Source organism: Heterodontus francisci, unplaced genomic scaffold (assembly GCF_036365525.1).
Source record: "Heterodontus francisci isolate sHetFra1 unplaced genomic scaffold, sHetFra1.hap1 HAP1_SCAFFOLD_352, whole genome shotgun sequence".
Classification (NCBI taxonomy): Eukaryota; Metazoa; Chordata; class Chondrichthyes; order Heterodontiformes; family Heterodontidae; genus Heterodontus; species Heterodontus francisci.
Window position 1 is genome coordinate 489,054 of NW_027141164.1, and position 22,789 is coordinate 511,842.

The following is a 22,789-nucleotide window of genomic DNA, read 5'->3' on the forward strand; positions in this document are numbered from 1 at the left end:
TCTCATGCTCACATCTCTGTCCTGGGATTGCTGCAGTGTTCCAGTGAACATCAACGCAAGCTCGAGGAACAGCATCTCATCTACCGATTAGGCACACTACAGCCTGCCGGACTGAACATTGAGTTCAATAATTTCAGAGCATGACAGCCCCCCACTTTACTTTCATTTTTAGTCATTTTTAGTTATTTTTTCTTCCTTTTTTTTGCATTCCTTTTTACATTTTTTGCATTTATTTCATTTCATCTGAGTTTGTTCAGTTTGCTTACCCACTGTTTTTTTCAGGTTGTTTTTCTTCAGGTTTGCACTTGCTGATGTTCTATATTCAGTATATTCACACCTAATCTGTACTAATGCTTTGTCTTTCAAAACACCATTAACATATTGTTTGCCTTTGCTCTGTGACCTTTTGGTCAGCTATGTGGCCTGGTCCAATCTGCACCTTCTCCTTTGTTATCTCTTGCCCAACCCCCACCTCACTTGTTTATAATCTGTGACTTTTCTAATATTTGTCAGTTCCGAAGAAGGGTCACTGACCCGAAACGTTAACTCTGCTTCTCTTTCCACAGATGCTGCCAGACCTGCTGAGTGAATCCAGCATTTCTTGTTTTTGTTTCAGATTTCCAGCATCCGCAGTATTTTGCTTTTATTATAGAAAGGAGGCATTGCTGGATCTGGTGCTGGGAAATGAGGTGGGCCAAGTGGACCAAGTGTCTATGAGGGTGCACTTGGGTAAGAGTGATCATATCATAGGTTTAGATTCATAATGTCGAAAAGCAAGGATCAAAATAAGGTAGATGTCTCGATTGGAAGAGGGCTAATTTCAATGTGATGAGAAGGGATCTAGCCAGGGTAGAATGTAACCAAAGACTGACAGGAAGAGATATATCAGAACAATGGGTCACCTTTAAGGAAGAGAAGCTTCAAGTACAGGCTAGGAAAATTTCAACGAGGACAAAAGGTAAGGGGACCAAGAACAGGGCTCCGAGGATGACGAGGGAAATAGTGATTATGATAGAACAAAGATGAGGGTGTATGATGCAGGTCAGGTGAATGGTTCAAGCGAGAACCAGGCCATATACAATAAGTTGAGAGGGGAGGTGAAGAGGAAAATTAGACTGGCAAAGAGAGAATATGAGAATAGAATGGCAGGCAACATAAAAGGAAACCCAAATATCTTCTACCAGCATGTAAATAGTAAACAGGTAGTAGGAGGTGGAGTGGGTCCCATGAGAGACATAGAGGGTAATATATGCTTAGAGGCACAGGGCAAGGCTAATATAATTAATGAGTACTTTGTATCACTGTTCACTAAGGAAATGTAATCTGACAAAATATCAGTAGAAGCAGAATCAGTAGATGTAATGGATGGGGTAAAAATTGAGAGGGGGAGGTACTAAAAAGGTTGGCTATACTTAGGGTCACAGAGTCACACAGCACAGAAACAGGCCCTTCGGCCCATTGTGTCTGTGGCGGCCATCCAGCACCCAACTATTCTAATCCCATATTCCAACACTTGGCCCGTAGCCTTGTATGCTATGGCGTTTCAAGTGCTCATCTAAATACTTCTTAAATGTTGTGAGGGTTCCTGCCTCTACCACCTCTTCAGGCAGTGTGTTCCAGATTCCAACCACACTCTGGGTGAAAAACATTTTTCCTCAAATTCCCTCTAAACCTCCTGCCCCTTACCTTAAATCTATGCCCCCTGGTTATTGACCCCTCCGCTAAGGGGAACAGTTTCTTCCCATCTAACCTATCAATGCCCCTCATAATCTTGTACACATCAATTTTATCACCCCTCAGCCTTCTCTGCCCCAAGGAAAATAACCCTCGCCTTTTCAGTCTTTCTTCATAGCTGAAATGCTCCAGCCCAGGCAACATCCTGGTGAATCTCCTCTGCACCCTCTCCAGTGTAATCACATCCTTCCTATAGTGTGGTGCCCAGAACTGTACACAGTACTCCAGCTGTGGCCTAACTAGTGTTTTATACAGCTCCATCATAACCTCCCTGCTCTTATATTCTATGCCTCGGCTAATAAAGGCAAGTATCCCATATGCCTTCCTAACCACCTTATCTACCTGTGCTGCTGCCTTCAGTGATCTATGGACAAGTACACCAAGGTCCCTCTGACCCTCTGTACTTCCTAGGGTCCTACCATCCATTGTATATTCCCTTACCTTGTTAGTCCTCCCAAAATGCATCACCTCATCCTTCTCAGGATTAAATTCCATTTGCCACTGCTCCGCCCATCTTTCCAGCCCATCTATATCGTTCTGTAATCTAAGGATTTCCTCCTCACAATTTACAACACCACCAATTTTCGTGTCATCTGCGAACTCTCCTATATTCACGTCTAAACCATTAATGTACACTACAAACAGCAAGGCTTCCAGCAGAGATCCCTGTGGTACACCACTGGTCACAGGCTTCCACTCGCAAAAACAAAAGAAAAAACCCTCGACCATTACCCTCTGCCTCCTGCCACTAAACCAATTTTGGATCCAATTTGCCAAATTGCCCTGGGTCCCACGGGCTCTTACCTTCTTAACCAGTTGGAGATAATGGAAGGGCTTGTCATAATCTTCCAATCTTTCCTGGATACAGGGGAGGTGCCAGAGGATTGGAGAGTGGCAAATATACACCCTTATTCAAGAAAGGGTGTAAGGACAGGCCTAGCAACTACGGGCCAGTTAGTTTATCAGTGGTGGGTAAGATTTTAGAAATAACCATCAGGGAAAGTATCAAAGGACACTTAGAGAGGTTCGAGATAATTAAGAATAGTCAGCATAGATCTGTAAAAGGCAAATCATGCTTGACTAATTGAACTGAATGTTTTGATGAAGTAACAGAGAAGGTTGATGAAGGGAATGTGGTGGATGTTGTTTATATGGAGTTTAAGAAGTGTTTGATAAGGTATCACATAAAAGGCTGGTTAACGAAATGGAGGCTCATGGAATAGGTGGGACAGTGTCCAATTGGATAAAAAAATTGGCTGAATGACAGAAACCAATGTGCCCTAGTAAATGGCTGTTTTGCAGACTGGAGGATGGTAGACAGTGGGTTTCCCCAAGGACCACTGCTTTTTCTTTGCTATATATAAATGATTTGGATCTTGGAATACAGAGTAGAATCTCAAAATTTGCCAATGACACCAAACTTGGAGGTGTAACAAACAGTGAGATGATATGAACCACCTGCAGCAGGACACAGATAGACTAGCAGAATGGGCGGATAGGTGGCAGATGGAATTTAATACTGAATAGTGTGAGGCATTTTGGGAGAAGGAATAAGGAGAGGCAATATAGACTTAATGTCACAGTTGTAAAGAGTGTGCAGGAACAGAGGGACCTGGGGGTGCATGTGCATCGATCTTTGAAGGTGGCAGGACATATTGAGAGAGTGGTTAGTGAAGCATATGGGATCTTGGGCTTCATAAATACAGGCATTGAGTACAAAAGCAGGGATGTTATGCTGAACCTTTATAAAGCTCTGGTTAGACCCCAACTAGAGTACTGTGTTCAGTTCAGTTCACCACAATTCAGGAAGGATGTGAGGGTCCTTGCAAGGGTGCAGAGGAGATTTACCAGAATGGTTCCAGGGATGGAGGATTTTAGTTACAAGGTTAGGTTAGAAAAGCTGGGGTTTGTTCTCCTTAGAACAAAGGAGATTTGATAGAGATGTACAAGATTATGACAGGCTTAGATAAGTTAGACATTGAAAAACTGTTCCCATTAACTGAAGTACAAGGACTAGGGGACATAGATTGAAGGTTTTGGGCAAAAATGTCAGGGGGAATATGGGAAAAAGCTTTTTTACGCAGCAGGTGGTAATGACCTGGAACTTGCTGCCCACAAGGGTGGTGGAAACGGAGACGATCAATGACTTCATGGGGAAATTGGGTGGTCACTTGAAGGAAATAAACTTGCAGGGCAAAGGGGATCGAGCGGGAGACTGGGATTGACTGAACAGCTCTGTGGAGAGTTGGCATGGACTCGATGGGCCGAATGGCCTCCTTATGTTTGTGATATACATAAATGATTTGGAGGAAAGTATAGGTGGTCTGATTAGCAAGTTTGCAGACGACACTAAGATTGGTGGAGTAGCAGATAGTGAAGGGGACTGTCAGAGAATACAGCAGAATATAGATAGATTGGAGATTTGGGCAGAGAAATGGCAGATGGAGTTCAATCCGGGCAAATGCGAGGTGATGCATTTTGGAAGATCCAATTCAAGAGTGAACTATACAGTAAATGGAAAAGTCCTGGGGAAAATTGATGTACAGAGAGATTTGGGTGTTCAGGTCCATTGTTCCCTGAAGGTGGCAACGCAGGTCAATAGAGTGGTCAAGAAGGCATACGGCATGCTTTCCTTCATCGGACGGGATATTGAGTACAAGAGTTGGCAGGTCATGTTACAGTTGTATAGGACTTTGGTTCGGCCACATTTGGAATACTGCGTGCAGTTCTGGTCGCCACATTACCAAAAGGATGTGGATGCTTTGGAGAGGGTGCAGAGGAGGTTCACCAGGATGTTGCCTGGTATGGAGGGCGCTAGCTATGAAGAGAGGTTGAGTAGATTAGGATTATTTTCATTAGAAAGACGGAGGTTGAGGGGGGACCTGATTGAGGTGTACAAAATCATGAGAGGTATAGACAGGGTGGATAGCAAGAAGCTTTTTCCCAGAGTGGGGGTTTCAATTACTAGGGGTCACGAGTTCAAAGTGAGAGGGGAAAAGTTTAGGGGGGATATGTGTGGAAAGTTCTTTACGCAGAGGGTGGTGGGTGCCTGGAACGCGTTGCCAGCGGAGGTGGTAGACGCGGGCACGATAGCGTCTTTTAAGATGTATCTAGACAGATACTTGAATGGGCAGGAAGCAAAGAGATACAGACCCTTAGAAAATAGGCGACAGGTTTAGATAGAGGATCTGGATCGGCGCAGGCTTGGAGGGCCGAAGGGCCTGTTCCTGTGCTGTAATTTTCTTTGTTCTTTGTTCTGTGTCGTAAAAAGGTGAGCTCCAAGGTCTCAGGATCATGAGTTTGAGCATGCGAATAAAGTGAATGACCTGGCCTCTAGGAGCATTTGGGGAAGAGTGATCCTAATATCATCAGATTTGAAACAGTTATGAAAAGAAGAAGGGACAATCAAGCCTAAAACTACTTCACTGGGGAAGGGCTAATTTCACAGAGTTGAAAGGTAATCTGGCTCAGGTGGAGTGGAATCAAAAATTGGTCAGTAGAACAGTCATTGAACAATGAAAGGCCATCAAAGAGGAAATGGTTCAGGTACAGAGTAGACACGTTCCCATGGGGGGGAAAAGGTAAAGCATCCAAAGATAGAGCTCCCTGAACGACAAGATATAGAGGTTAAAATGAAACTGTAATTTCAATCAGGCATGCCTCCTGAATTCCTTACCGGAATTTTTAGTGACTATCTTATATTTATGACCCCTAGTTTCGGCCTCCCCACAAGAGGGATGATCTTCTCTATGTCTACCCATGTCAACCTCCATCATAATTTTATAATCCTTGATCAGGTCACGCCTTCTCTCTTTGAGAAAAAAGCCCCAGGCGTTTCAGTCTTTCCTGGTATATTTAACCTCTCAGGTCTGAAAACAAAAGCAACAAAGAACTTCTCACTGAACTCTCTCTATAACAAACGTTATTGTCTTGCTCTTGTTTGTGGGTTGGAGGATTTTACAGAAATAGGTGAACCCATGAAGGGATTTAAACAGCAAGATAAGAATGTGATAAGTGAGATTGGGAACCAATGTCGGTCAGTGAGTACAGGGATGATCGTCGAACAGGAATTGTTGCAATTTAAGCTTTGGGGAGCAGAGTTTTCAATGAGTTCAGGGGAAGATAGGAGGCTGGCCAGGAGAATGATTGGAATAGTCAAGTCTGAAGGTAACAGAAGGCGTAAGATGAGGGTTTCAGCAGCAGATGAGCTGAGGCAGGGATGAACTCAGGTGATGTGATAGAGGTGGTCTTAGTAATAGAGTGAATATTCAATCGAAGCTCATCTCAGGGTCAAATAGGACAAGGATGCAAACGAAGTGGTAGAGCCTCAGACACTAGAACAGACAAAACTCATATATGACAGCAGAAAGGAACAAAATTATGTCTTACCCAGCAGCCCAGCATCCAATGAGAAGGGTTTGTTGGTAAACATGCACTCGAATGAGACTAAGTGGAAGACCTTGTTGACAGTGTTGTGTGTTCCAACAATGCGGATATATCTGCAAAGCAATATATTCAGGTTCAGGAGAAATACATCATTCCGTCACAGCCTGGCAGTCCAAGGTTCCTGGAGGATCCCAGGAGTGCACAAGCCTGCTCAGAGGGGAATGCCTGGAAGTGAGAGACACCCTCTGAACAGGATCATGATGCGAGGATGATACAGGAGGTAATAAGGAGGCAATTGACAGACAATTTATTACAAAAAGCAAACGGCAATTCGAGATGGTAACATGGAATTGAGAGAATATACTGAGCTGGCAGACGGATCAGACACGACACTTCCCAATCCTCAACTGCCAAACATTCACATTGAAAACATTATCTGCCTCCACTGCCACTTTGTACAGTGTTTCAGCACACCCAGTGTGAAGTGGACCAGAACAAACTCTGTTCCAATTTCCAAACTCTGCTTCAATTTCCACCTCCCAATCAGCCAGATTACTGGATGAAGATTATTGAGGTTCAGCTCATTTGCATCTCTCACAAACCTGAACATCCCAGTCCCTCCAGAACTACCTTTTCTCCAGCAAAATATTTCAAGATATAGATTGATTCCTGCAAACAGATCAGGTCAGGTACATCATAGTAAATATCCAATTCGTATCGAAACCTGCAACCCACTCAAAAGCCAAATTCACAGTGAGCAATGCTGTACACAGTGTACCGGGAATGTGACACTAGTACGGTGAGCAATGCTGTACACTGTGTACCGGGAATGTGACACTAGTACGGTGAGCAATGCTGTACACTGTGTACTGGGAATGTGACTCTAGTACGGTGAGCAATACTGTACACAGTGTACTGGGAATGTGACTCCAGTACGGTGAGCAATACTGTACACGGTGTACCGGGAATGTGACACTAGTACGGTGAGCAATGCTGTACACTGTGTACCGGGAATGTGACACTAGTACGGTGAGCAATGCTGTACACTGTGTACCGGGAATGTGACACTAGTATGGTGAGCAATGCTGTACACTGTGTACTGGGAATGTGACTCTAGTACGGTGAGCAATACTGTACACAGTGTACTGGGAATGTGACACTAGTACGGTGAGCAATGCTGTACACGGTGTACTGGGAATGTGACACCAGTACGGTGAGCAATGCTGTACACTGTGTACCGGGAATGTGACTCTAGTACGGTGAGCAATGCTGTACACAGTGTACTGGGAATGTGACTCTAGTACGGTGAGCAATGCTGTACACTGTGTACCGGGAATGTGACACTAGTACGGTGAGCAATGCTGTACACTGTGTACTGGGAATGTGACTCTAGTACGGTGAGCAATGCTGTACACGGTGTACCGGGAATGTGACTCTAGTACGGTGAGCAATGCTGTACACGGTGTACCGGGAATGTGACACTAGTACAGTGAGCAATACTGTACACTGTGTACTGGGAATGTGACACTAGTACGGTGAGCAATGCTGTACACGGTGTACTGGGAATGTGACACTAGTACAGTGAGCAATACTGTACACGGTGTACCGGGAATGTGACACTAGTACGGTGAGCAATGCTGTACACGGTGTACTGGGAATGTGACACTAGTACAGTGAGCAATACTGTACACGGTGTACCGGGAATGTGACACTAGTACGGTGAGCAATGCTGTACACGGTGTACCGAGAATGTGACACTAGTACGGTGAGCAATGCTGTACACGGTGTACTGGGAATGTGACACTAGTACAGTGAGCAATACTGTACACGGTGTACCGGGAATGTGACACTAGTACGGTGAGCAATGCTGTACACGGTGTACTGGGAATGTGACACTAGTACAGTGAGCAATACTGTACACGGTGTACCGGGAATGTGACACTAGTACGGTGAGCAATGCTGTACACGGTGTACTGGGAATGTGACACTAGAACAGTGAGCAATACTGTACACGGTGTACCGGGAATGTGACTCTAGTACGGTGAGCAATGCTGTACACGGTGTACTGGGAATGTGACACTAGTACAGTGAGCAATACTGTACACGGTGTACCGGGAATGTGACACTAGTACGGTGAGCAATGCTGTACACGGTGTACTGGGAATGTGACACTAGTACGGTGAGCAATACTGTACACGGTGTACCGGGAATGTGACACTAGTACGGTGAGCAATGCTGTACACGGTGTACCGGGAATGTGACACTAGTACGGTGAGCAATGCTGTACACTGTGTACCGGGAATGTGACTCTAGTACGGTGAGCAATGCTGTACACGGTGTACTGGGAATGTGACTCTAGTACGGTGAGCAATGCTGTACACTGTGTACCGGGAATGTGACTCTAGTACGGTGAGCAATGCTGTACACGGTGTACTGGGAATGTGACACTAGTACGGTGAGCAATACTGTACACGGTGTACCGGGAATGTGACACTAGTACGGTGAGCAATGCTGTCCACGGTGTACCGAGAATGTGACACTAGTACGGTGAGCAATACTGTACACGGTGTACCGGGAATGTGACACTAGTACGGTGAGCAATGCTGTACACGGTGTACCGGGAATGTGACACTAGTACGGTGAGCAATACTGTACACGGTGTACTGGGAATGTGACACTAGTACGGTGAGCAATACTGTACACGGTGTACCGGGAATGTGACACTAGTACGGTGAGCAATACTGTACAACGTGCACCAGGAGTGTGACACTAGTACGGTGAGCAATACTGTACACGGTGCACCGGGAATGTGACACTAGTACGGTGAACCATACTGTACACGGTGTACCGGGAATGTGACATTAGTACGGTGAACAATACTGTACACTGTGTACCGGGAATGTGACTCTGGTACGGTGAGCAATGCTGTACACAGTGTACAGGGAATGTGACACTGGTACGGTGAGCAATGTTGTACACGGTGTACCGGGAATGTGACTCTGGTACGGTGAGCAATGCTGTACACAGTGTACAGGGAATGTGACACCAGTACGGTGAGCAATACTGTACACGGTGTACTGGGAATGTGACACTAGTACGGTGAGCAATGCTGTACACTGTGTACAGGGAATGTGACACCAGTACGGTGAGCAATACTGTACACGGTGTACCGGGAATGTGACACTAGTACGGTGAGCAATACTGTACAACGTGCACCAGGAGTGTGACACTAGTACGGTGAACAATACTGTACACGGTGTACTGGGAATGTGACACTAGTACGGTGAGCAATACTGTACACGGTGTACCGGGAATGTGACACTAGTACGGTGAGCAATACTGTACAACGTGCACCAGGAGTGTGACACTAGTACGGTGAGCAATACTGTACACGGTGTACTGGGAATGTGACACTAGTACGGTGAGCAATACTGTACAACGTGCACCAGGAGTGTGAAACTAGTACGGTGAGCAATACTGTACACGGTGTACTGGGAATGTGACACTAGTATGGTGAGCAATACTGTACAAGCTTCAATTATTGCTTTTAGCCATCAGAATTCCTTTCCCACACTTTGCAATAGCTGATTACGCAGATCAGAATTCAGCAACGGAGGACCAAGGGATTGATTAAGAAGGGGAAAATAGAGTACGAGAGTAAGCTTGCGGGGAACATAAAAACTGACTGTAAAAGTTTCTATAGGTATGTGAAGAGAAAAAGATTGGTGAAGACAAATGTAGGTCCCTTACAGTCAGAAACAGGGGAATTTATTATGGGGAATAAAGAAATGGCTGACCAACTAAATGCATACTTTGGTTCTGTCTTCACAAAGGAGGACACAAATATCATAGAAGAAATGTTGGGGACAAAGGGTTTAGCGAGAGAGGAACTGAAGGAAATCAGTCTTAGCAGAGAAATGGTGTTGGGGAAATTGATGGGATTGAAGGCCGATAAATCCCCAGGGCCTGATAGTCTGCATCCCAGAGTACTTAAGGAAGGGGTCCTAGAAATAGTGGATGCATTGGTGGTCATCTTCCAAGATTCTATAGACTCTGGAACAGTTCCTACAGATTGGAGGGTAGTTAATGTAACCCCACTATTTAAAAAGGGATGTAGAGAGAAAACAGGGAATTATAGACCAGTCAGCCTGACGTCGGTCGTGGGGAAAATTCTAGAGTCCATTATCAAAGATTTTATAGCAGAGCACTTGGAGAACAGTGGTAGAATCGGGTAGAGTCAGCATGGATTTATGAAAGGGAAATCATGCTTGACAAGTCTACTAGAATTCTTTGAGGATATAACTAGTAGATTTGATGAGGGTGAGCCAGTGGATGTGGTTTATTTGGGCTTTTGACAAAGTCCCACATAAGAGATTAGCATGTAAAATTAACGCGCATGGGATTGGGGGTAGTGTATTGCGATGGATAAAAAATTGGTTGGCAGACAGGAAACAAAGAGTAGGGATAAATGGGTCTTTTTCCGAATGGCAGGCAGTGACTTGTGGGGTACCGCAGGGATCGGTGCTAGGACCCCAGCTATTCACAATATATATTAATGATTTAGATGAGGGAACTAAATGTAATATCCCCAAATTTGCAGATGACACAAAATTGGGTGGGAGGTGAGTTGTGAGGAGGATGCAAAGAGGCTTCAGGGTGATTTGGACAAGTTGAGTGAGTGGGCTAATGCATGGCAGATGCAGTATAATGTGGATAAATGTGAGGTTATCCACTTTGGTAGCAAAAACAGGAAGGCAGATTATTATCTGAACAGCAATAAACTGAGAGGGGGGAATATGCAGCGAGACCTGGGTGTTCTCATACACCAGTCGCTGAAGGTAAGCACGCAGGTGCAACAGGCGGTAAAAACGGCAAATGGTATGTTGGCCTTCATAGCGAGAGGATTCGAGTACAGGAGCAGGGATGTCTTGCTGCAATTATACAGGGCCTTGGTGAGGCCACAACTGGAATATTGTGTGCAGTTTTGGTCTCCTTATCCGAGGAAGGATGTTCTTGCTATAGAGGGAGTGCAGCGAAGGTTTACCAGACTGATTCCTGGGATGGTGGGACTGACGTATGAGGAGAGACTGAGTCGGTTAGGATTATATTCACTGGAGTTCAGAAGAGTGAGGGGGGATCTCATAGAAACCTAGAAAATTCTAACAGGACTTGACAGGGTAGATGCAGGAAGGATGTTCCCGATGGTGGGGGAGTCCAGAACCAGGGGTCATTGTCTAAGGATACGGGGTAAACCTTTCAGGACTGAAATGAGGAGAAATTTCTTCACCCAGAGAGTGGTGAGCCTGTGGAATTCACTACCACAGAAAGCAGTTGAGGCCAAAACATTGTCTGTTTTCAAGAAGGAGTTAGATACAGCTCTTGGGGCAAAAGGGATCAAAGGATATGGGGGGAAGGCGTGACAGATTACTGAGTTGGATGATCAGCCATGATCATAATGAATGGCAGAGCAGGCTCGAAGGGCCGAATGGCCTACTCCTGCTCCTATTTTCTATTCTTCTATAGTGTTCGACAAGGAAGGGAGAGAGGAGACTTGTGTGCAGCATAAACACTGGCATAAAGCTGATGGGTTGAATGGCCTGTTTCTGTGCTGAATCTCTCATTAACACCATGTCCTATAGCACTGCATAACTCCTTGGCCGAAAAGCTTTCCTGCATTGGCCATTAACGAGGCCAGCTGTATATCCAACATTACAAATCTTTGATCAGAGATGACAGCACCTTGTGTTAGCCACACATTGAATGAAACAGCCAGTCAGATAGTGGATGAGTAACTGAACAAAGTGGTTTTTTAAACCAGTCAGGATATTTTGCTCCAGGACATGTGATACTGGAGAAGCAATTCCTTTGAAAGATGGGATGTGAAGAAACCCCCCTCCAACACCAGCAACACGACTCGATGATATAGCAAAGAATAAATTGAGATATACAGGGGAAAAGATTGTCTGCACTCTGACAAATGTTTGGAATAATCTTCCAGAGACACTCGTATTAAAAGCACTCAAACTACCGCTGGATGCAAGGAGGAGGGTGAGGGGACCGCAGGGACGATAGGGTGATGGAACTGGAGGAATGGGTTTCAATGGGAGGGTTAGGAGACTGGAGGGATGGTCTTTGATGGGAGGGTTAGGGGACTGGAGAGACAGTTAGGGGACAGGAAGGATGGTCTTCGATGGGACGGTTAGGCGACTAGAGGGATGGAATTCTATGGGATAGAGAGAGCGAGAGAGAGAACGAGAGAGAGAGCGAGAGTTCACTGGGAGACAGCAAGGGGGGAGTGGGGCATAAACATAGAAAATAGGAGGAGTAGGCCATTCGGCCCTTCGAGCCTGTTTCGCCATTCATTACGATCATGGCTGATCATCCAACTCAGTAACCCGTCCCTTCTTTCTCCCCATATCCTTTGATCCCTTTCGCCGCAAGAACTATATCTAACTCCTTCTTGAAAACATACAATGTTTTGGCCTCAACTGCTTTCTGTGGTGGTGAATTCCACAGGCTCACCACTCTCTGGGTGAAGAAATTTCTCCTCATCTCAGTCCTGAAACGTTTACCCCGTATCCTTAGACTATGACCCCTGGCTCTAGACTCCCCCACCATCGGGAACATCCTTCCTGCATCTACCCTGTCAAGTCTAGGTGTCTATGAAATCCCCCCTCACTCTTCTGAACTCCAGCGAATATAATCCTAACTGACTCAATCTCGCCTCATCCGTCAGTCCCACCATCCCAGGAATCAGTCTGGTAAACCTTCGCTGCACTCTCTCTATAGTAAGAACATCCTTCCTCAGATAAGGAGACCAAAACTGCACACAATATTCCAGGTGTGGTCTCACCAAGGCCCTGTATAATTGCAGCAAGACATCCCTGCTCCTGTACTCAAATCCTCTCACTATGAAGGCCAACATACCATTTGTCCTTTTTACTGCCTGTTGCATCTGCCTGTTGCATCTGCATGCTTACCTTCAGCGACTGGTGTAAGAGAACACCCAGGTCTCACTGCATATTCCCCTCTCTCTGTTTATAGCTGTTCAGATAATAATCTGCCTTCCTGTTTTTGCTACCAAAGTGGATAACCTCACATTTATCCACATTATACTAATCTGCCATGCATTAGCCCATTCAACTTGTCCAAATCACCCTGAAGTCTCTCTGCATCCCCCTTACAACTCACCCCCCCACCCCACCCAGGAGAGAGAGCGCAAGTGAGAGGTTACCGGGAAACAGCGAGGGGGTAGTGGGCCCAGTTGCTGTTGCTGCTGCCAGTCTGCCGGTGTTCCGAAAAAAAAAATTGAGGTGTGACATTGCAGGGAAGCAGGTAGCTGATTGGCTGGGTGAAACGACAGCGTTTAAAAGTGTGAGAGGGGAGAGAGTGCAGCAAGGCTCAGGGAGTTAGTCAGTGAGTATCAGGTGTGTATTTTCTTACTTTCTTTTTCCGTTGATTTTTATTTTTCTCTAAATTTTAAGTCTATCTACTAAGTAGAAGCTAAAATACCAGTAGTCGGTAGGTGGTTACTCGTTTGTTCTATTTATAACCATTTTATTGTGTTTATTTAACTTCCAATTTTAGTTCAGTCACTTTGAGGTATGACAAGGCTGCTCAAACCCGTTGAATGCAGATCCTATGCCATGTGGGGACTCCAGGACTCTACTCTTATCTTGGAAAACTACATGTGCAGAAAGTGCCACCAAAAGCAAAAACACAAGCGACCAATCTTGGAACTCGAGGAGCAGCTGATGTCACTGAAGTGCATTCGCGAGGGAGAGTGATACGTGGATAGCACGTTTCAGGAGGTGGTCACCCCGCAGCCTAAGAGAGCACAGGCAGAGAGGGATAAGGAGGACAAGGCAGGTAGTGCAGGAGTCCCCGGAGGGCATCCCACTTTCTAACTAGTATTCAGTTCTGAGTACCAATGGGAGAGAGGGTTCCTCTGGAGAGTGCAGCGAGAGTCCGGACCAGAGCGCCATGGGTGGCTGAGCTGTGCAGGGAGGGAGGAGAACAGACAAGAGAGCAATAGTGGTAGGGGAGTCTATAGTTAGGGGAACAGATAGGCGTTTCTGTGGTCGCAGACGTGATTCCAGGATGGTATGTTGCCTCCCTGGTGCAAGGGTCATGGATCTCACCGAGCAGCTACAGGGCATTCTGGAGGGCGAGGGTGCACAGCCAGAGGTCGTGGTCAATATTGGTGGAATGTAGAAAAGGGGATGAGGCCCTGAAGGCTGAGTTTAGGGAGTTAGGAAAGAGATTAGTAAGCAGGACCTCAAAGATGGTAACCTCCAGATTACTCCCAAGGCCATGTGCGAGTGAGGATAGAAATAGGAGAATAAACAAGATGAATGCGTGGCTGGAGAGATGGTGCAGGAGGGAGGGCTTCAGATTTCTGGGGCATTGGGACCGGATCTGGGGAGAGTGGGACCTGTACAAGCCAGACGGTCTGCACCTGAACAGGACGGGACAAATATCCTTGCAGGAAGGTTTGCTAGTGCCGTTGGGGATGGTTTAAACTAGATTGGCAGGGGGATGGGAGCCTGAGCACAGTCTTAGATAGGACAATTTCAGAGCAGTAAACAGCAGGCAGAAAATTAGCGAGTGACTGAAAGACAGAAGAAGCAAAGGTTAAATAGTGTGCAGCACAGGAATTTGACAGTGTCAAAGGATATTTATTTAAATGCAAGGAGTCTAACAAATAAAGCCAATGAGCTGAGGGCACTGATAGACACATGGCAACATGATATCATTGCTAGAATGGAAACTTGGCTTAAAGAGGGGCAGGAACGGCAGCTCAACATCCCAGGATCTGGAGTTTTCAGGCGGGATAGAGAGGGGGATAAAAAAAGAAAGGGGTGTAACATTATTGTTAAGGAATCAATAACAGCTGTGAGGAGTGATGATATGCTAAATGAATCATCAAATGAGGCCATATGGGTGGAGCTCAGAAATAAAGGAGCAGCCACACTACTGGGAGTGTACTATAGACCCCCAAATAGTGAGAGGGAGGGAGAACAACAAATATGTAGGCAAATTTCTGAGTGCAAAAACTGTAGGGCAATAGTTGTTGGGGATTTCAACGACCCTAATATCAACTGGGATACAAACAATGTGAAGGGCACAGAGGGCACAAAATTCTTGAACTGCATCCAAGAGACCTTTTTTAGCCAGTACATAACAAGCCCAGTGAGAGGGGGCACAATTCTAGATTTAGTCATCAATAATGAAGCTGGGCAAATAGATGAAGTAACAGTGAGATAGAATCATAGAGAGTTACAGCACTGAAACAGGCTCTTCGGCCCACCGGGTCTGCACCATCAACCACCCATTTATACTAACCCTACATTAATCCCATTTCCCTCTCACATCCCCACCTTCCCTCAATTCTCCTACCACCTACACTAGGGGCAATTTACAATGGCCAATTTACCTATCAACCTTTGGCATGTGGGAGGAAACCGGAGCACCCGGCGGAAACCCACGCAGTCACAGGGAGAACTTGCAAACTCCACACAGGCAGTACCCAGAACTGAACCCGGGTCGCTGGAGCTATGAGGCTGCGGTGCTAACCACTGCGCCACTGTGCCGCCCATAATAGTGAACATAATAGTTAGATTTAGTCATTTGGTAGTACAGAACTTGAGTATTGCTGAAAATAGACATTTTGTCAAAGCTTTTCATCTTGCACTCAACTGGACAACTCATAAGAATACCAATGTAAGGGAAACAACAAATTTATACTGTATAAGAAGAGTGTACTGATTGGTTGGCAAGTGGACTTTGATTGTACAGGTGTTGCCATGGAGAATTCAGCAGTTTATGGCGACTGATAGTTAACTGCCAAGCTTTGTTTTGAATTTTAAACCAGGCAGCTCGACTCCGATTGGTCAAGGCAGTGCCCTGAGGAATGACAATTTAAGATCGTCAGTTGGGCTCAGAGTGGAAGCTACATAAATTAAATTGATATTCAATAAAGAGTTAGATATAGTTCTCAGGGCTAAAGGGATCAAGGAATACGGGGAGAAAGCGGGAACAGGGTACTGAGTTTGGATGATCAGCCACGATCGTATTGAATGGCGGTGCAGGCTCGAAGGGCCGAAGGGCCTACTCCCACTCCTATTTTTCTATGTTTCTATATTAATACACAGGGTCCTGTTCTTTGCAAACAGAAAGAACATGTACACACATTGTGCCTGTTTCAGCTAAACAAAATAAGTGACAGCCATTGGCTGGTTCATTCCAATTCATTCAGCCCAGATCTATTCTGACCTCACTGAAGTCGAATTTCCTCTAGTTAATTATTCTTACTCTAGACTGTTCTTTGTCCTTTTCCATCTAAACCAATCTAACCTTTATGATACAATGATTACGGTCCTCTAAATGTTCTCCTACTGATATTTGATCCACTTGGCCCAGCTCATTCCTAAGAACCAGGTCTAGCAGTGCCTCCCCTCTTGTTGGACTAGAAACATACTGTTGTAGAAAATTTTCTTGAACACACTCTAGGAACTCTTGCCTCTCTCTGTCTTTTACATTATTACTATTCCAGTCTATATTTGAATAGTTAAAGATCCCCCCCCCCATTATAACCACACTATAATTCTTGCAAATTTGTTCCTCTTCATCCTTTTCACTAGTTAGTGGCCTATGGACGACACTGAGCAATGTGATTGCACCAATATTGTTCCTTAGTTCTAGCCAAATAGATTCCTTCCTTGATCTCTTAGGGATACCTCTCCCTCCAGCTCTGTAATAGAACCACAGAAAAATTACAGCACAGGAGGCCGTTCAGCCCATCATGTCTGTGCCAGCTGGAAAAAAAACTAACCACCCAATCTAATCCCACCTTCCAGCACCTGGTCCATATCCATTCAGGTTACAGCACTTCAGGTGCATGTCCAGGTACCTTTTAAAAGAGTTGAGGGTTTCTGCCTCCACCACCGATCCGGGCAGTGAATTCCAGACACCTACCACCCTCTGGGTGGAAAAGTTTTCCCTCATGTCCCCTCTAATCCTTCTACCAATCATCTTAAATCTGTGCCCCTGGTAATCGACCTCTCTGCTAGGGGAAACAGGTCCTTCCTGTCAACTCTATCTAGGCCCCTCATAATTTTGTACACAGTGGCGCAGTGGTTAGCACTGCAGCCTCACAGCTCCAGGGACCCGGATTCGATTCCGGGTACTGCCTGTGTGGAGTTTGCAAGTTCTCCCTGTGTCAAAACAAAGAACAAAGATAATTACAGCACAGGAACAGGCCCTTCGGCCCTCCAAGCCTGCGCCGATCCAGATCCTCTCTCTAAACATGTCGCCTATTTTCTAAGGTTCTGTATCTCTTTTCTTCCTGCCCATTCATGTATCTGTCTAGATACATCTTAAAAGACTCCATCGTGCCCGCATCTACCACCTCCGCTGGCAACGCGTTCCAGGTGCCCACCACCCTCTGCGTAAAGAACTTTCCACGCATATCCCCCCTAAACATTTCCCCTTTCACTTTGAACTCGTGTCCTCTAGTAATTGAAACCCCCACTTTGGGAAAAAGCCTCTTGCTGTCCACCCTGTCTATACCTCTCATGATTTTGTACACCTCAATCAGGTCCCCCCTCAACCTCCGTCTTTCTAATGAAAATAATCCTAATCTACTCAACCTCTCTTCATAGCTAGCGCCCTCCATACCAGGCAACATCCTGGTGAACCTCCTCTGCACCCTCTCCAAAGCATCCACATCCTTTTGATAATGTGGCGACCAGAACTGTACGCAGTATTCCAAATGTGGCCGAACCAAAGTCCTATACAACTGTAACATGACCTGCCAACTCTTGTACTCAATGCCCCGTCCGATGAAGGAAAGCATGCCGTATGCCTTCTTGACCACTCTATTTACCTGCGTTGCTACCTTCAGGGAACAGTGGACCTGAACACCCAAATCTCTCTGGACATCAATTTTCCCCAGGACTTTTCCATTTACTGTATAGTTCACTCTTGAATTGGATCTTCCAAAATGCATCACCTCGCATTTGCCCTGATTGAACTCCATCTGCCATTTCTCTGCCCAACTCTCTAATCTATCTATATTCTGCTGTATTCTCTGACAGTCCCCTTCACTATCTGCTACTCCACCAATCTTAGTGTCGTCTGCAAACTTGCTAATCAGACCACCTATACTTTCCTCCAAATCGTTAATGTATATCACAAACAACAGTGGTCCCAGCACGGATCCCTGTGGAACACCACTGGTCACACGTCTCCATTTTGAGAAACTCCCCTCGACTGCTACTCTCTGTCTCCTGTTGCCCAGCCAGTTCTTTATCCATCTAGCTAGTACACCTTGGACCCCAAGCGCCTTCACTTTCTCCATCAGCCTGCCATGGGGAACCTTATCAAACGCCTTACTGAAGTCCATGTATATGACATCTACAGGCCTTCCCTCATCATTCAACTTTGTCACTTCCTCAAAGAATTCTATTAAGTTGGTAAGACATGACCTTCCCTGCACAAAACCATGTTGCCTATCACTGATGAGCCCATTTTCTTCCAAATGGGAATAGATCCTATCCCTCAGTATCTTCTCCAGCAGCTTCCCTACCACTGACGTCAGGCTCACCGGTCTATAATTACCTGGATTATCCCTGCTACCCTTCTTAAACAAGGGGACAACATTAGCAATTCTCCAGTCCTCCGGGACCTCACCCGTGTTTAAGGATGCTGCAAAGATATCTGTTAAGGCCCCAGCTATTTCCTCTCTCGCTTCCCTCAGTAACCTGGGATAGATCCCATCCGGACCTGGGGAATTGTCCACCTTAATGCCCTTTAGAATACCCAACACTTCCTCCCTCCTTATGCCGACTTGACCTAGAGTAATCAAACATCTGTTCCTAACCTCAACATCCGTCATGTCCCTCTCCTCGGTGAATACCGATGCAAAGTACTCGTTTAGAATCTCACCCATTTTCTCTGAGTCCAAGCATAACATTCCTCCTTTGTCCTTTAGTGGGCCAATCCTTTCTCTAGTTACCCTCTTTCTCCTTATATATGAATAAAAGGCTTTGGGATTTTCCTTAACCCTGTTTGCTAAAGATATTTCATGACCCCTTTTAGCCCTCTTAATTCCTCGTTTCAGATTGGTCCTACATTCCCGATATTCTTTCAAAGCTTCGTCTTTCATCAGCCGCCTACACCTTATGTATGCTTCCTTTTTCCTCTTAGCTAGTCTCACAATTTCACCTGTCATCCATGGTTCCCTAATCTTGCCATTTCTATCCCTCATTTTCACAGGAACATGTCTCTCCTGAACGCTAATCAACCTCTCTTTAAAAGCCTCCCACATATCACATGTGGATTTACCTTCAAACAGCTGCTCCCAATCTACATTTCCCAGCTCCTGCCGAATTTTGGTATAGTTGGCCTTCCCCCAATTTAGCACTCTTCCTTTAGGACCACTCTCGTCTTTGTCCATGAGTATTTTAAAGCTTACGGAATTGTGATCACTATTCCCAAAGTAGTCCCCGACTGAAACTTCAACAACCTGGCCGGGCTCATTCCCCAACACCAGGTCCAGTATGGCCCCTTCCCGAGTTGGACTATTTACATACTGCTCTAGAAAACCTTCCTGGATGCTCCTTACAAATTCTGCTCCATCTGGACCTCTAACACTAAGCGAATCCCAGTCAATGTTGGGAAAATTAAAATCTCCTATCACCACCACCCTGTTGCTCCTACGTCTTTCCATAATCTGTTTACATATTTGTACCTCTATCTCACGCTCGCTGTTGGGAGGCCTGTAGTACAGCCCCAACATTGTTACCGCACCCTTCCTATTTCTGAGTTCTGTCCATATTGCCTCACTGCTCGAGTCCTCCATAGTGCCCTCCTTCAGCACAGCTGTGATATCCTCTTTGACCAGTAATGCAACTCCTCCACCCCTTTTACCTCCCTCTCTATCCCGCCTGAAGCATCGATATCCTGGGATATTTAGTTGCCAATCATGCCCTTCCCTCAACCAAGTCTCAGTAATAGCAATAACATCATACTCCCAGGTACTAATCCAAGCCCTAAGTTCATCTGCCTTACCTACTACACTTCTTACATTAAAACAAATGCACCTCAGACCACCAGTCCCTTTATATTCATCATCTGCTCCCTGCCTGCTCTTCCCCTTAGTCACACTGACTTCATTATCTAGTTCCTTACAGGCTTTTGTTACTACCTCCTTACTGTCAACTGACCTCATTTGGTTCCCATCCCCCTGCCACATTAGTTTAAACCCTCCCCAACAGCGTTAGCAAAAGCACCTCCAAGGACATTGGTTCCAGTCCGGCCCAGGTGTAGACCGTCCAATTTGTAATAGTCCCACCTCCCCCAGAACCGGTCCCAATGTCCCAAAAATCTGAACCCCTCCTTCCTGCACCATCTCTCAAGCCACGCATTCATCCTGACTATTCTTTCATTTTTACTCTGACTATCACGTGGCACTGGTAGTAATCCTGAGATTACTACCTCTGAGGTCCTACTTTTTAACTTGGCTCCTAACTCCCTAAACTCTGCTTGTAGGACCTCATCCCGTTTTTTACCTGCATCATTAGTGCCTATGTGCACAATGACAACTGGCTGTTCACCCTCCCCCTTTAGTGTCTGTGTGGGTTTTCTCCGGGTGCTCCGGTTTCCTCCCACAAGCCAAAAGACTTGCAGGTTGGTAGGTAAATTGGCCATTATAAATTGTCACTAGTATAGGTAGGTGGTAGGAAAATATAGGGACAGGTGGGGATGTTTGGTAGGAATATGGGATTAGTGTAGGATTAGTATAAATGGGTGGTTTATGTTCGGCACTGACTCGGTGGGCCGAAGGGCCTGTTTCAGTGCTGTATATCTAATCTAATCTAATCTAATCAATTAAGTCACCCCTCAGCCTCCTCTGTTCTAAGGAAAACAACCCTAGCCTATCCAATCTTTCCTCATCGCTGCAACTTTCAAGCCCTGGCAACATTCTTGTAAATCTCCTCTGTACTCTCTCCAGAGCAATTATGTCCTTCCTGTAATGTGGTGACCAGAACTGTACGCAATACTCCAGCTGTGGCCGAACCAGCGTTTTATACAGTTTCAGCATTACATCCCTGCTTTTGAATTCTATACCTTGGCCAATAAAGGAAAGCATTCCATATGCCTTCTTCACCACTCTATCTACCTGTCCTGCCACCTTCAGGGACCTGTGGACATGCACTCCAACGTCTCTCACTTCTTCCACCTCTCTCAATATCCTCCCGTTTATTGTGTATTCCCTCACTTTATTTGCCCTCCCTAAATGTATTACCTCACACTTCTCTGGATTGAATTCCATTTGTCACTTTTCCACCCACTCAACCAAACCATTGATATCATTCTGGAGTCTACAGCTATCCTCTTCACTATCAACTACACGGCCAATTTTTGTGTCATCAGCAAATTTCCCAATCATGCCTCCCACATTTAAGTCCAAATCATTAATTATATACCACAAACAGCAAGGGATCCAACACTGAGCCCTGTGGAACACCACTGGAAACAGCTTTCCATTCGCAAAAACATCTGTCGACTACTAGCCTTTGTTTCCTGGCCCTGAGCCAATTCTGGATCCAACCTGCCACATTAAGGCGGTGCAGTGGTTAGCACTGCAGCCTCACAGCTCCATCGACCCGGGTTCAGTTCTGGGTACTGCCTGTGCGGAGTTTGCAAGTTCTCCCTGTGACCGTGTGGGTTTTCTCCGGGTGCTCCGGTTTCCTCCCACAGCCAAAGACTTGCAGGTTGATAGGCAAATTGGCCATGGTAAATTGCCCCTAGTGTAGGTCGGTGGTAGGAGAATTGAGGGAAGGTGGGGGCGTGATAGGGAATATGGGATTAATGTAGGATTAGTATAAATGGGTGGTTGTTGGTCGGCAAAGACTCGGTGGGCCGAAGGGCCTGTTTCAGTGCTGTATCTCTCTATTCCCCTATATCCAATGGGCTTCCATTTTACTGACCAGTCTGCCATGCGGGACCTTGTCGAATGCCTTACTAAAATCCACGTAGACCACATCCACTGCACTACCCTCATCAATCCTTCTGGTTACTTCCTCAAAAAACTGAATTAAGTTAGTAAGACATGACCTTCCCTTAATGATCTCCTTACTCAATATTGCTAGTCCTCCTCCTTTCCTTCCTTCCCTCCCTATCTTTCCTGAACACCTTGTATTCAGGAATATTCAGTGCCCAATCCTGCTCTTTTCTGAGCCAAATCTCCATTATCACCACATCATCATATTTCCATGTGGCTCCCTGTGCCTCCAGCTCACCAACTTTATTTACCACACTCCGCGTATTCACATACATGTGCAGTTCACCGAATTTGGACTTTATTACATTCCCTCTCCCTACCTCTTGCCTTACTAGTTCCCACTCTAGTGCTATCTATGTCTCTCAATATTTTGTGTACATTGGTTTTCCTCTCTAATATTACTCTTGCTTCTCACACCTCTCCCAAGTTAGTTTAAACCCTCCCCAATAGCACTAGCATATCACCCACAAGGAACTCAGTCCCGGCTCTGTTCAGGCGCAACCCGTCCGGCCTGTACAAATCCCATCTCCCCCAGAGCCGGTCCCAATGTCCCAGGAATCTAAAGCCCTCCCTCCTGCACCATCTTTCCAGCCACGCATT

The 22,789-nt window shown here is 45.7% G+C and overlaps 1 protein-coding gene across 2 annotated transcripts in view; it reads right to left on the reverse strand.

The window, feature by feature from the left end:
- The window catches only part of btbd9 (BTB (POZ) domain containing 9), a 227,644-nt gene that overhangs the window by 77,310 nt on the left and 127,545 nt on the right, over nt 1-22,789 (reverse strand). For both annotated transcript variants that reach the window (XM_068026775.1, XM_068026776.1), the window contains exon 6: nt 6,124-6,233. In XM_068026775.1, the coding sequence (XP_067882876.1) occupies nt 6,124-6,233 (110 nt within the window). The remainder of the gene's footprint in view (nt 1-6,123; nt 6,234-22,789) is intronic.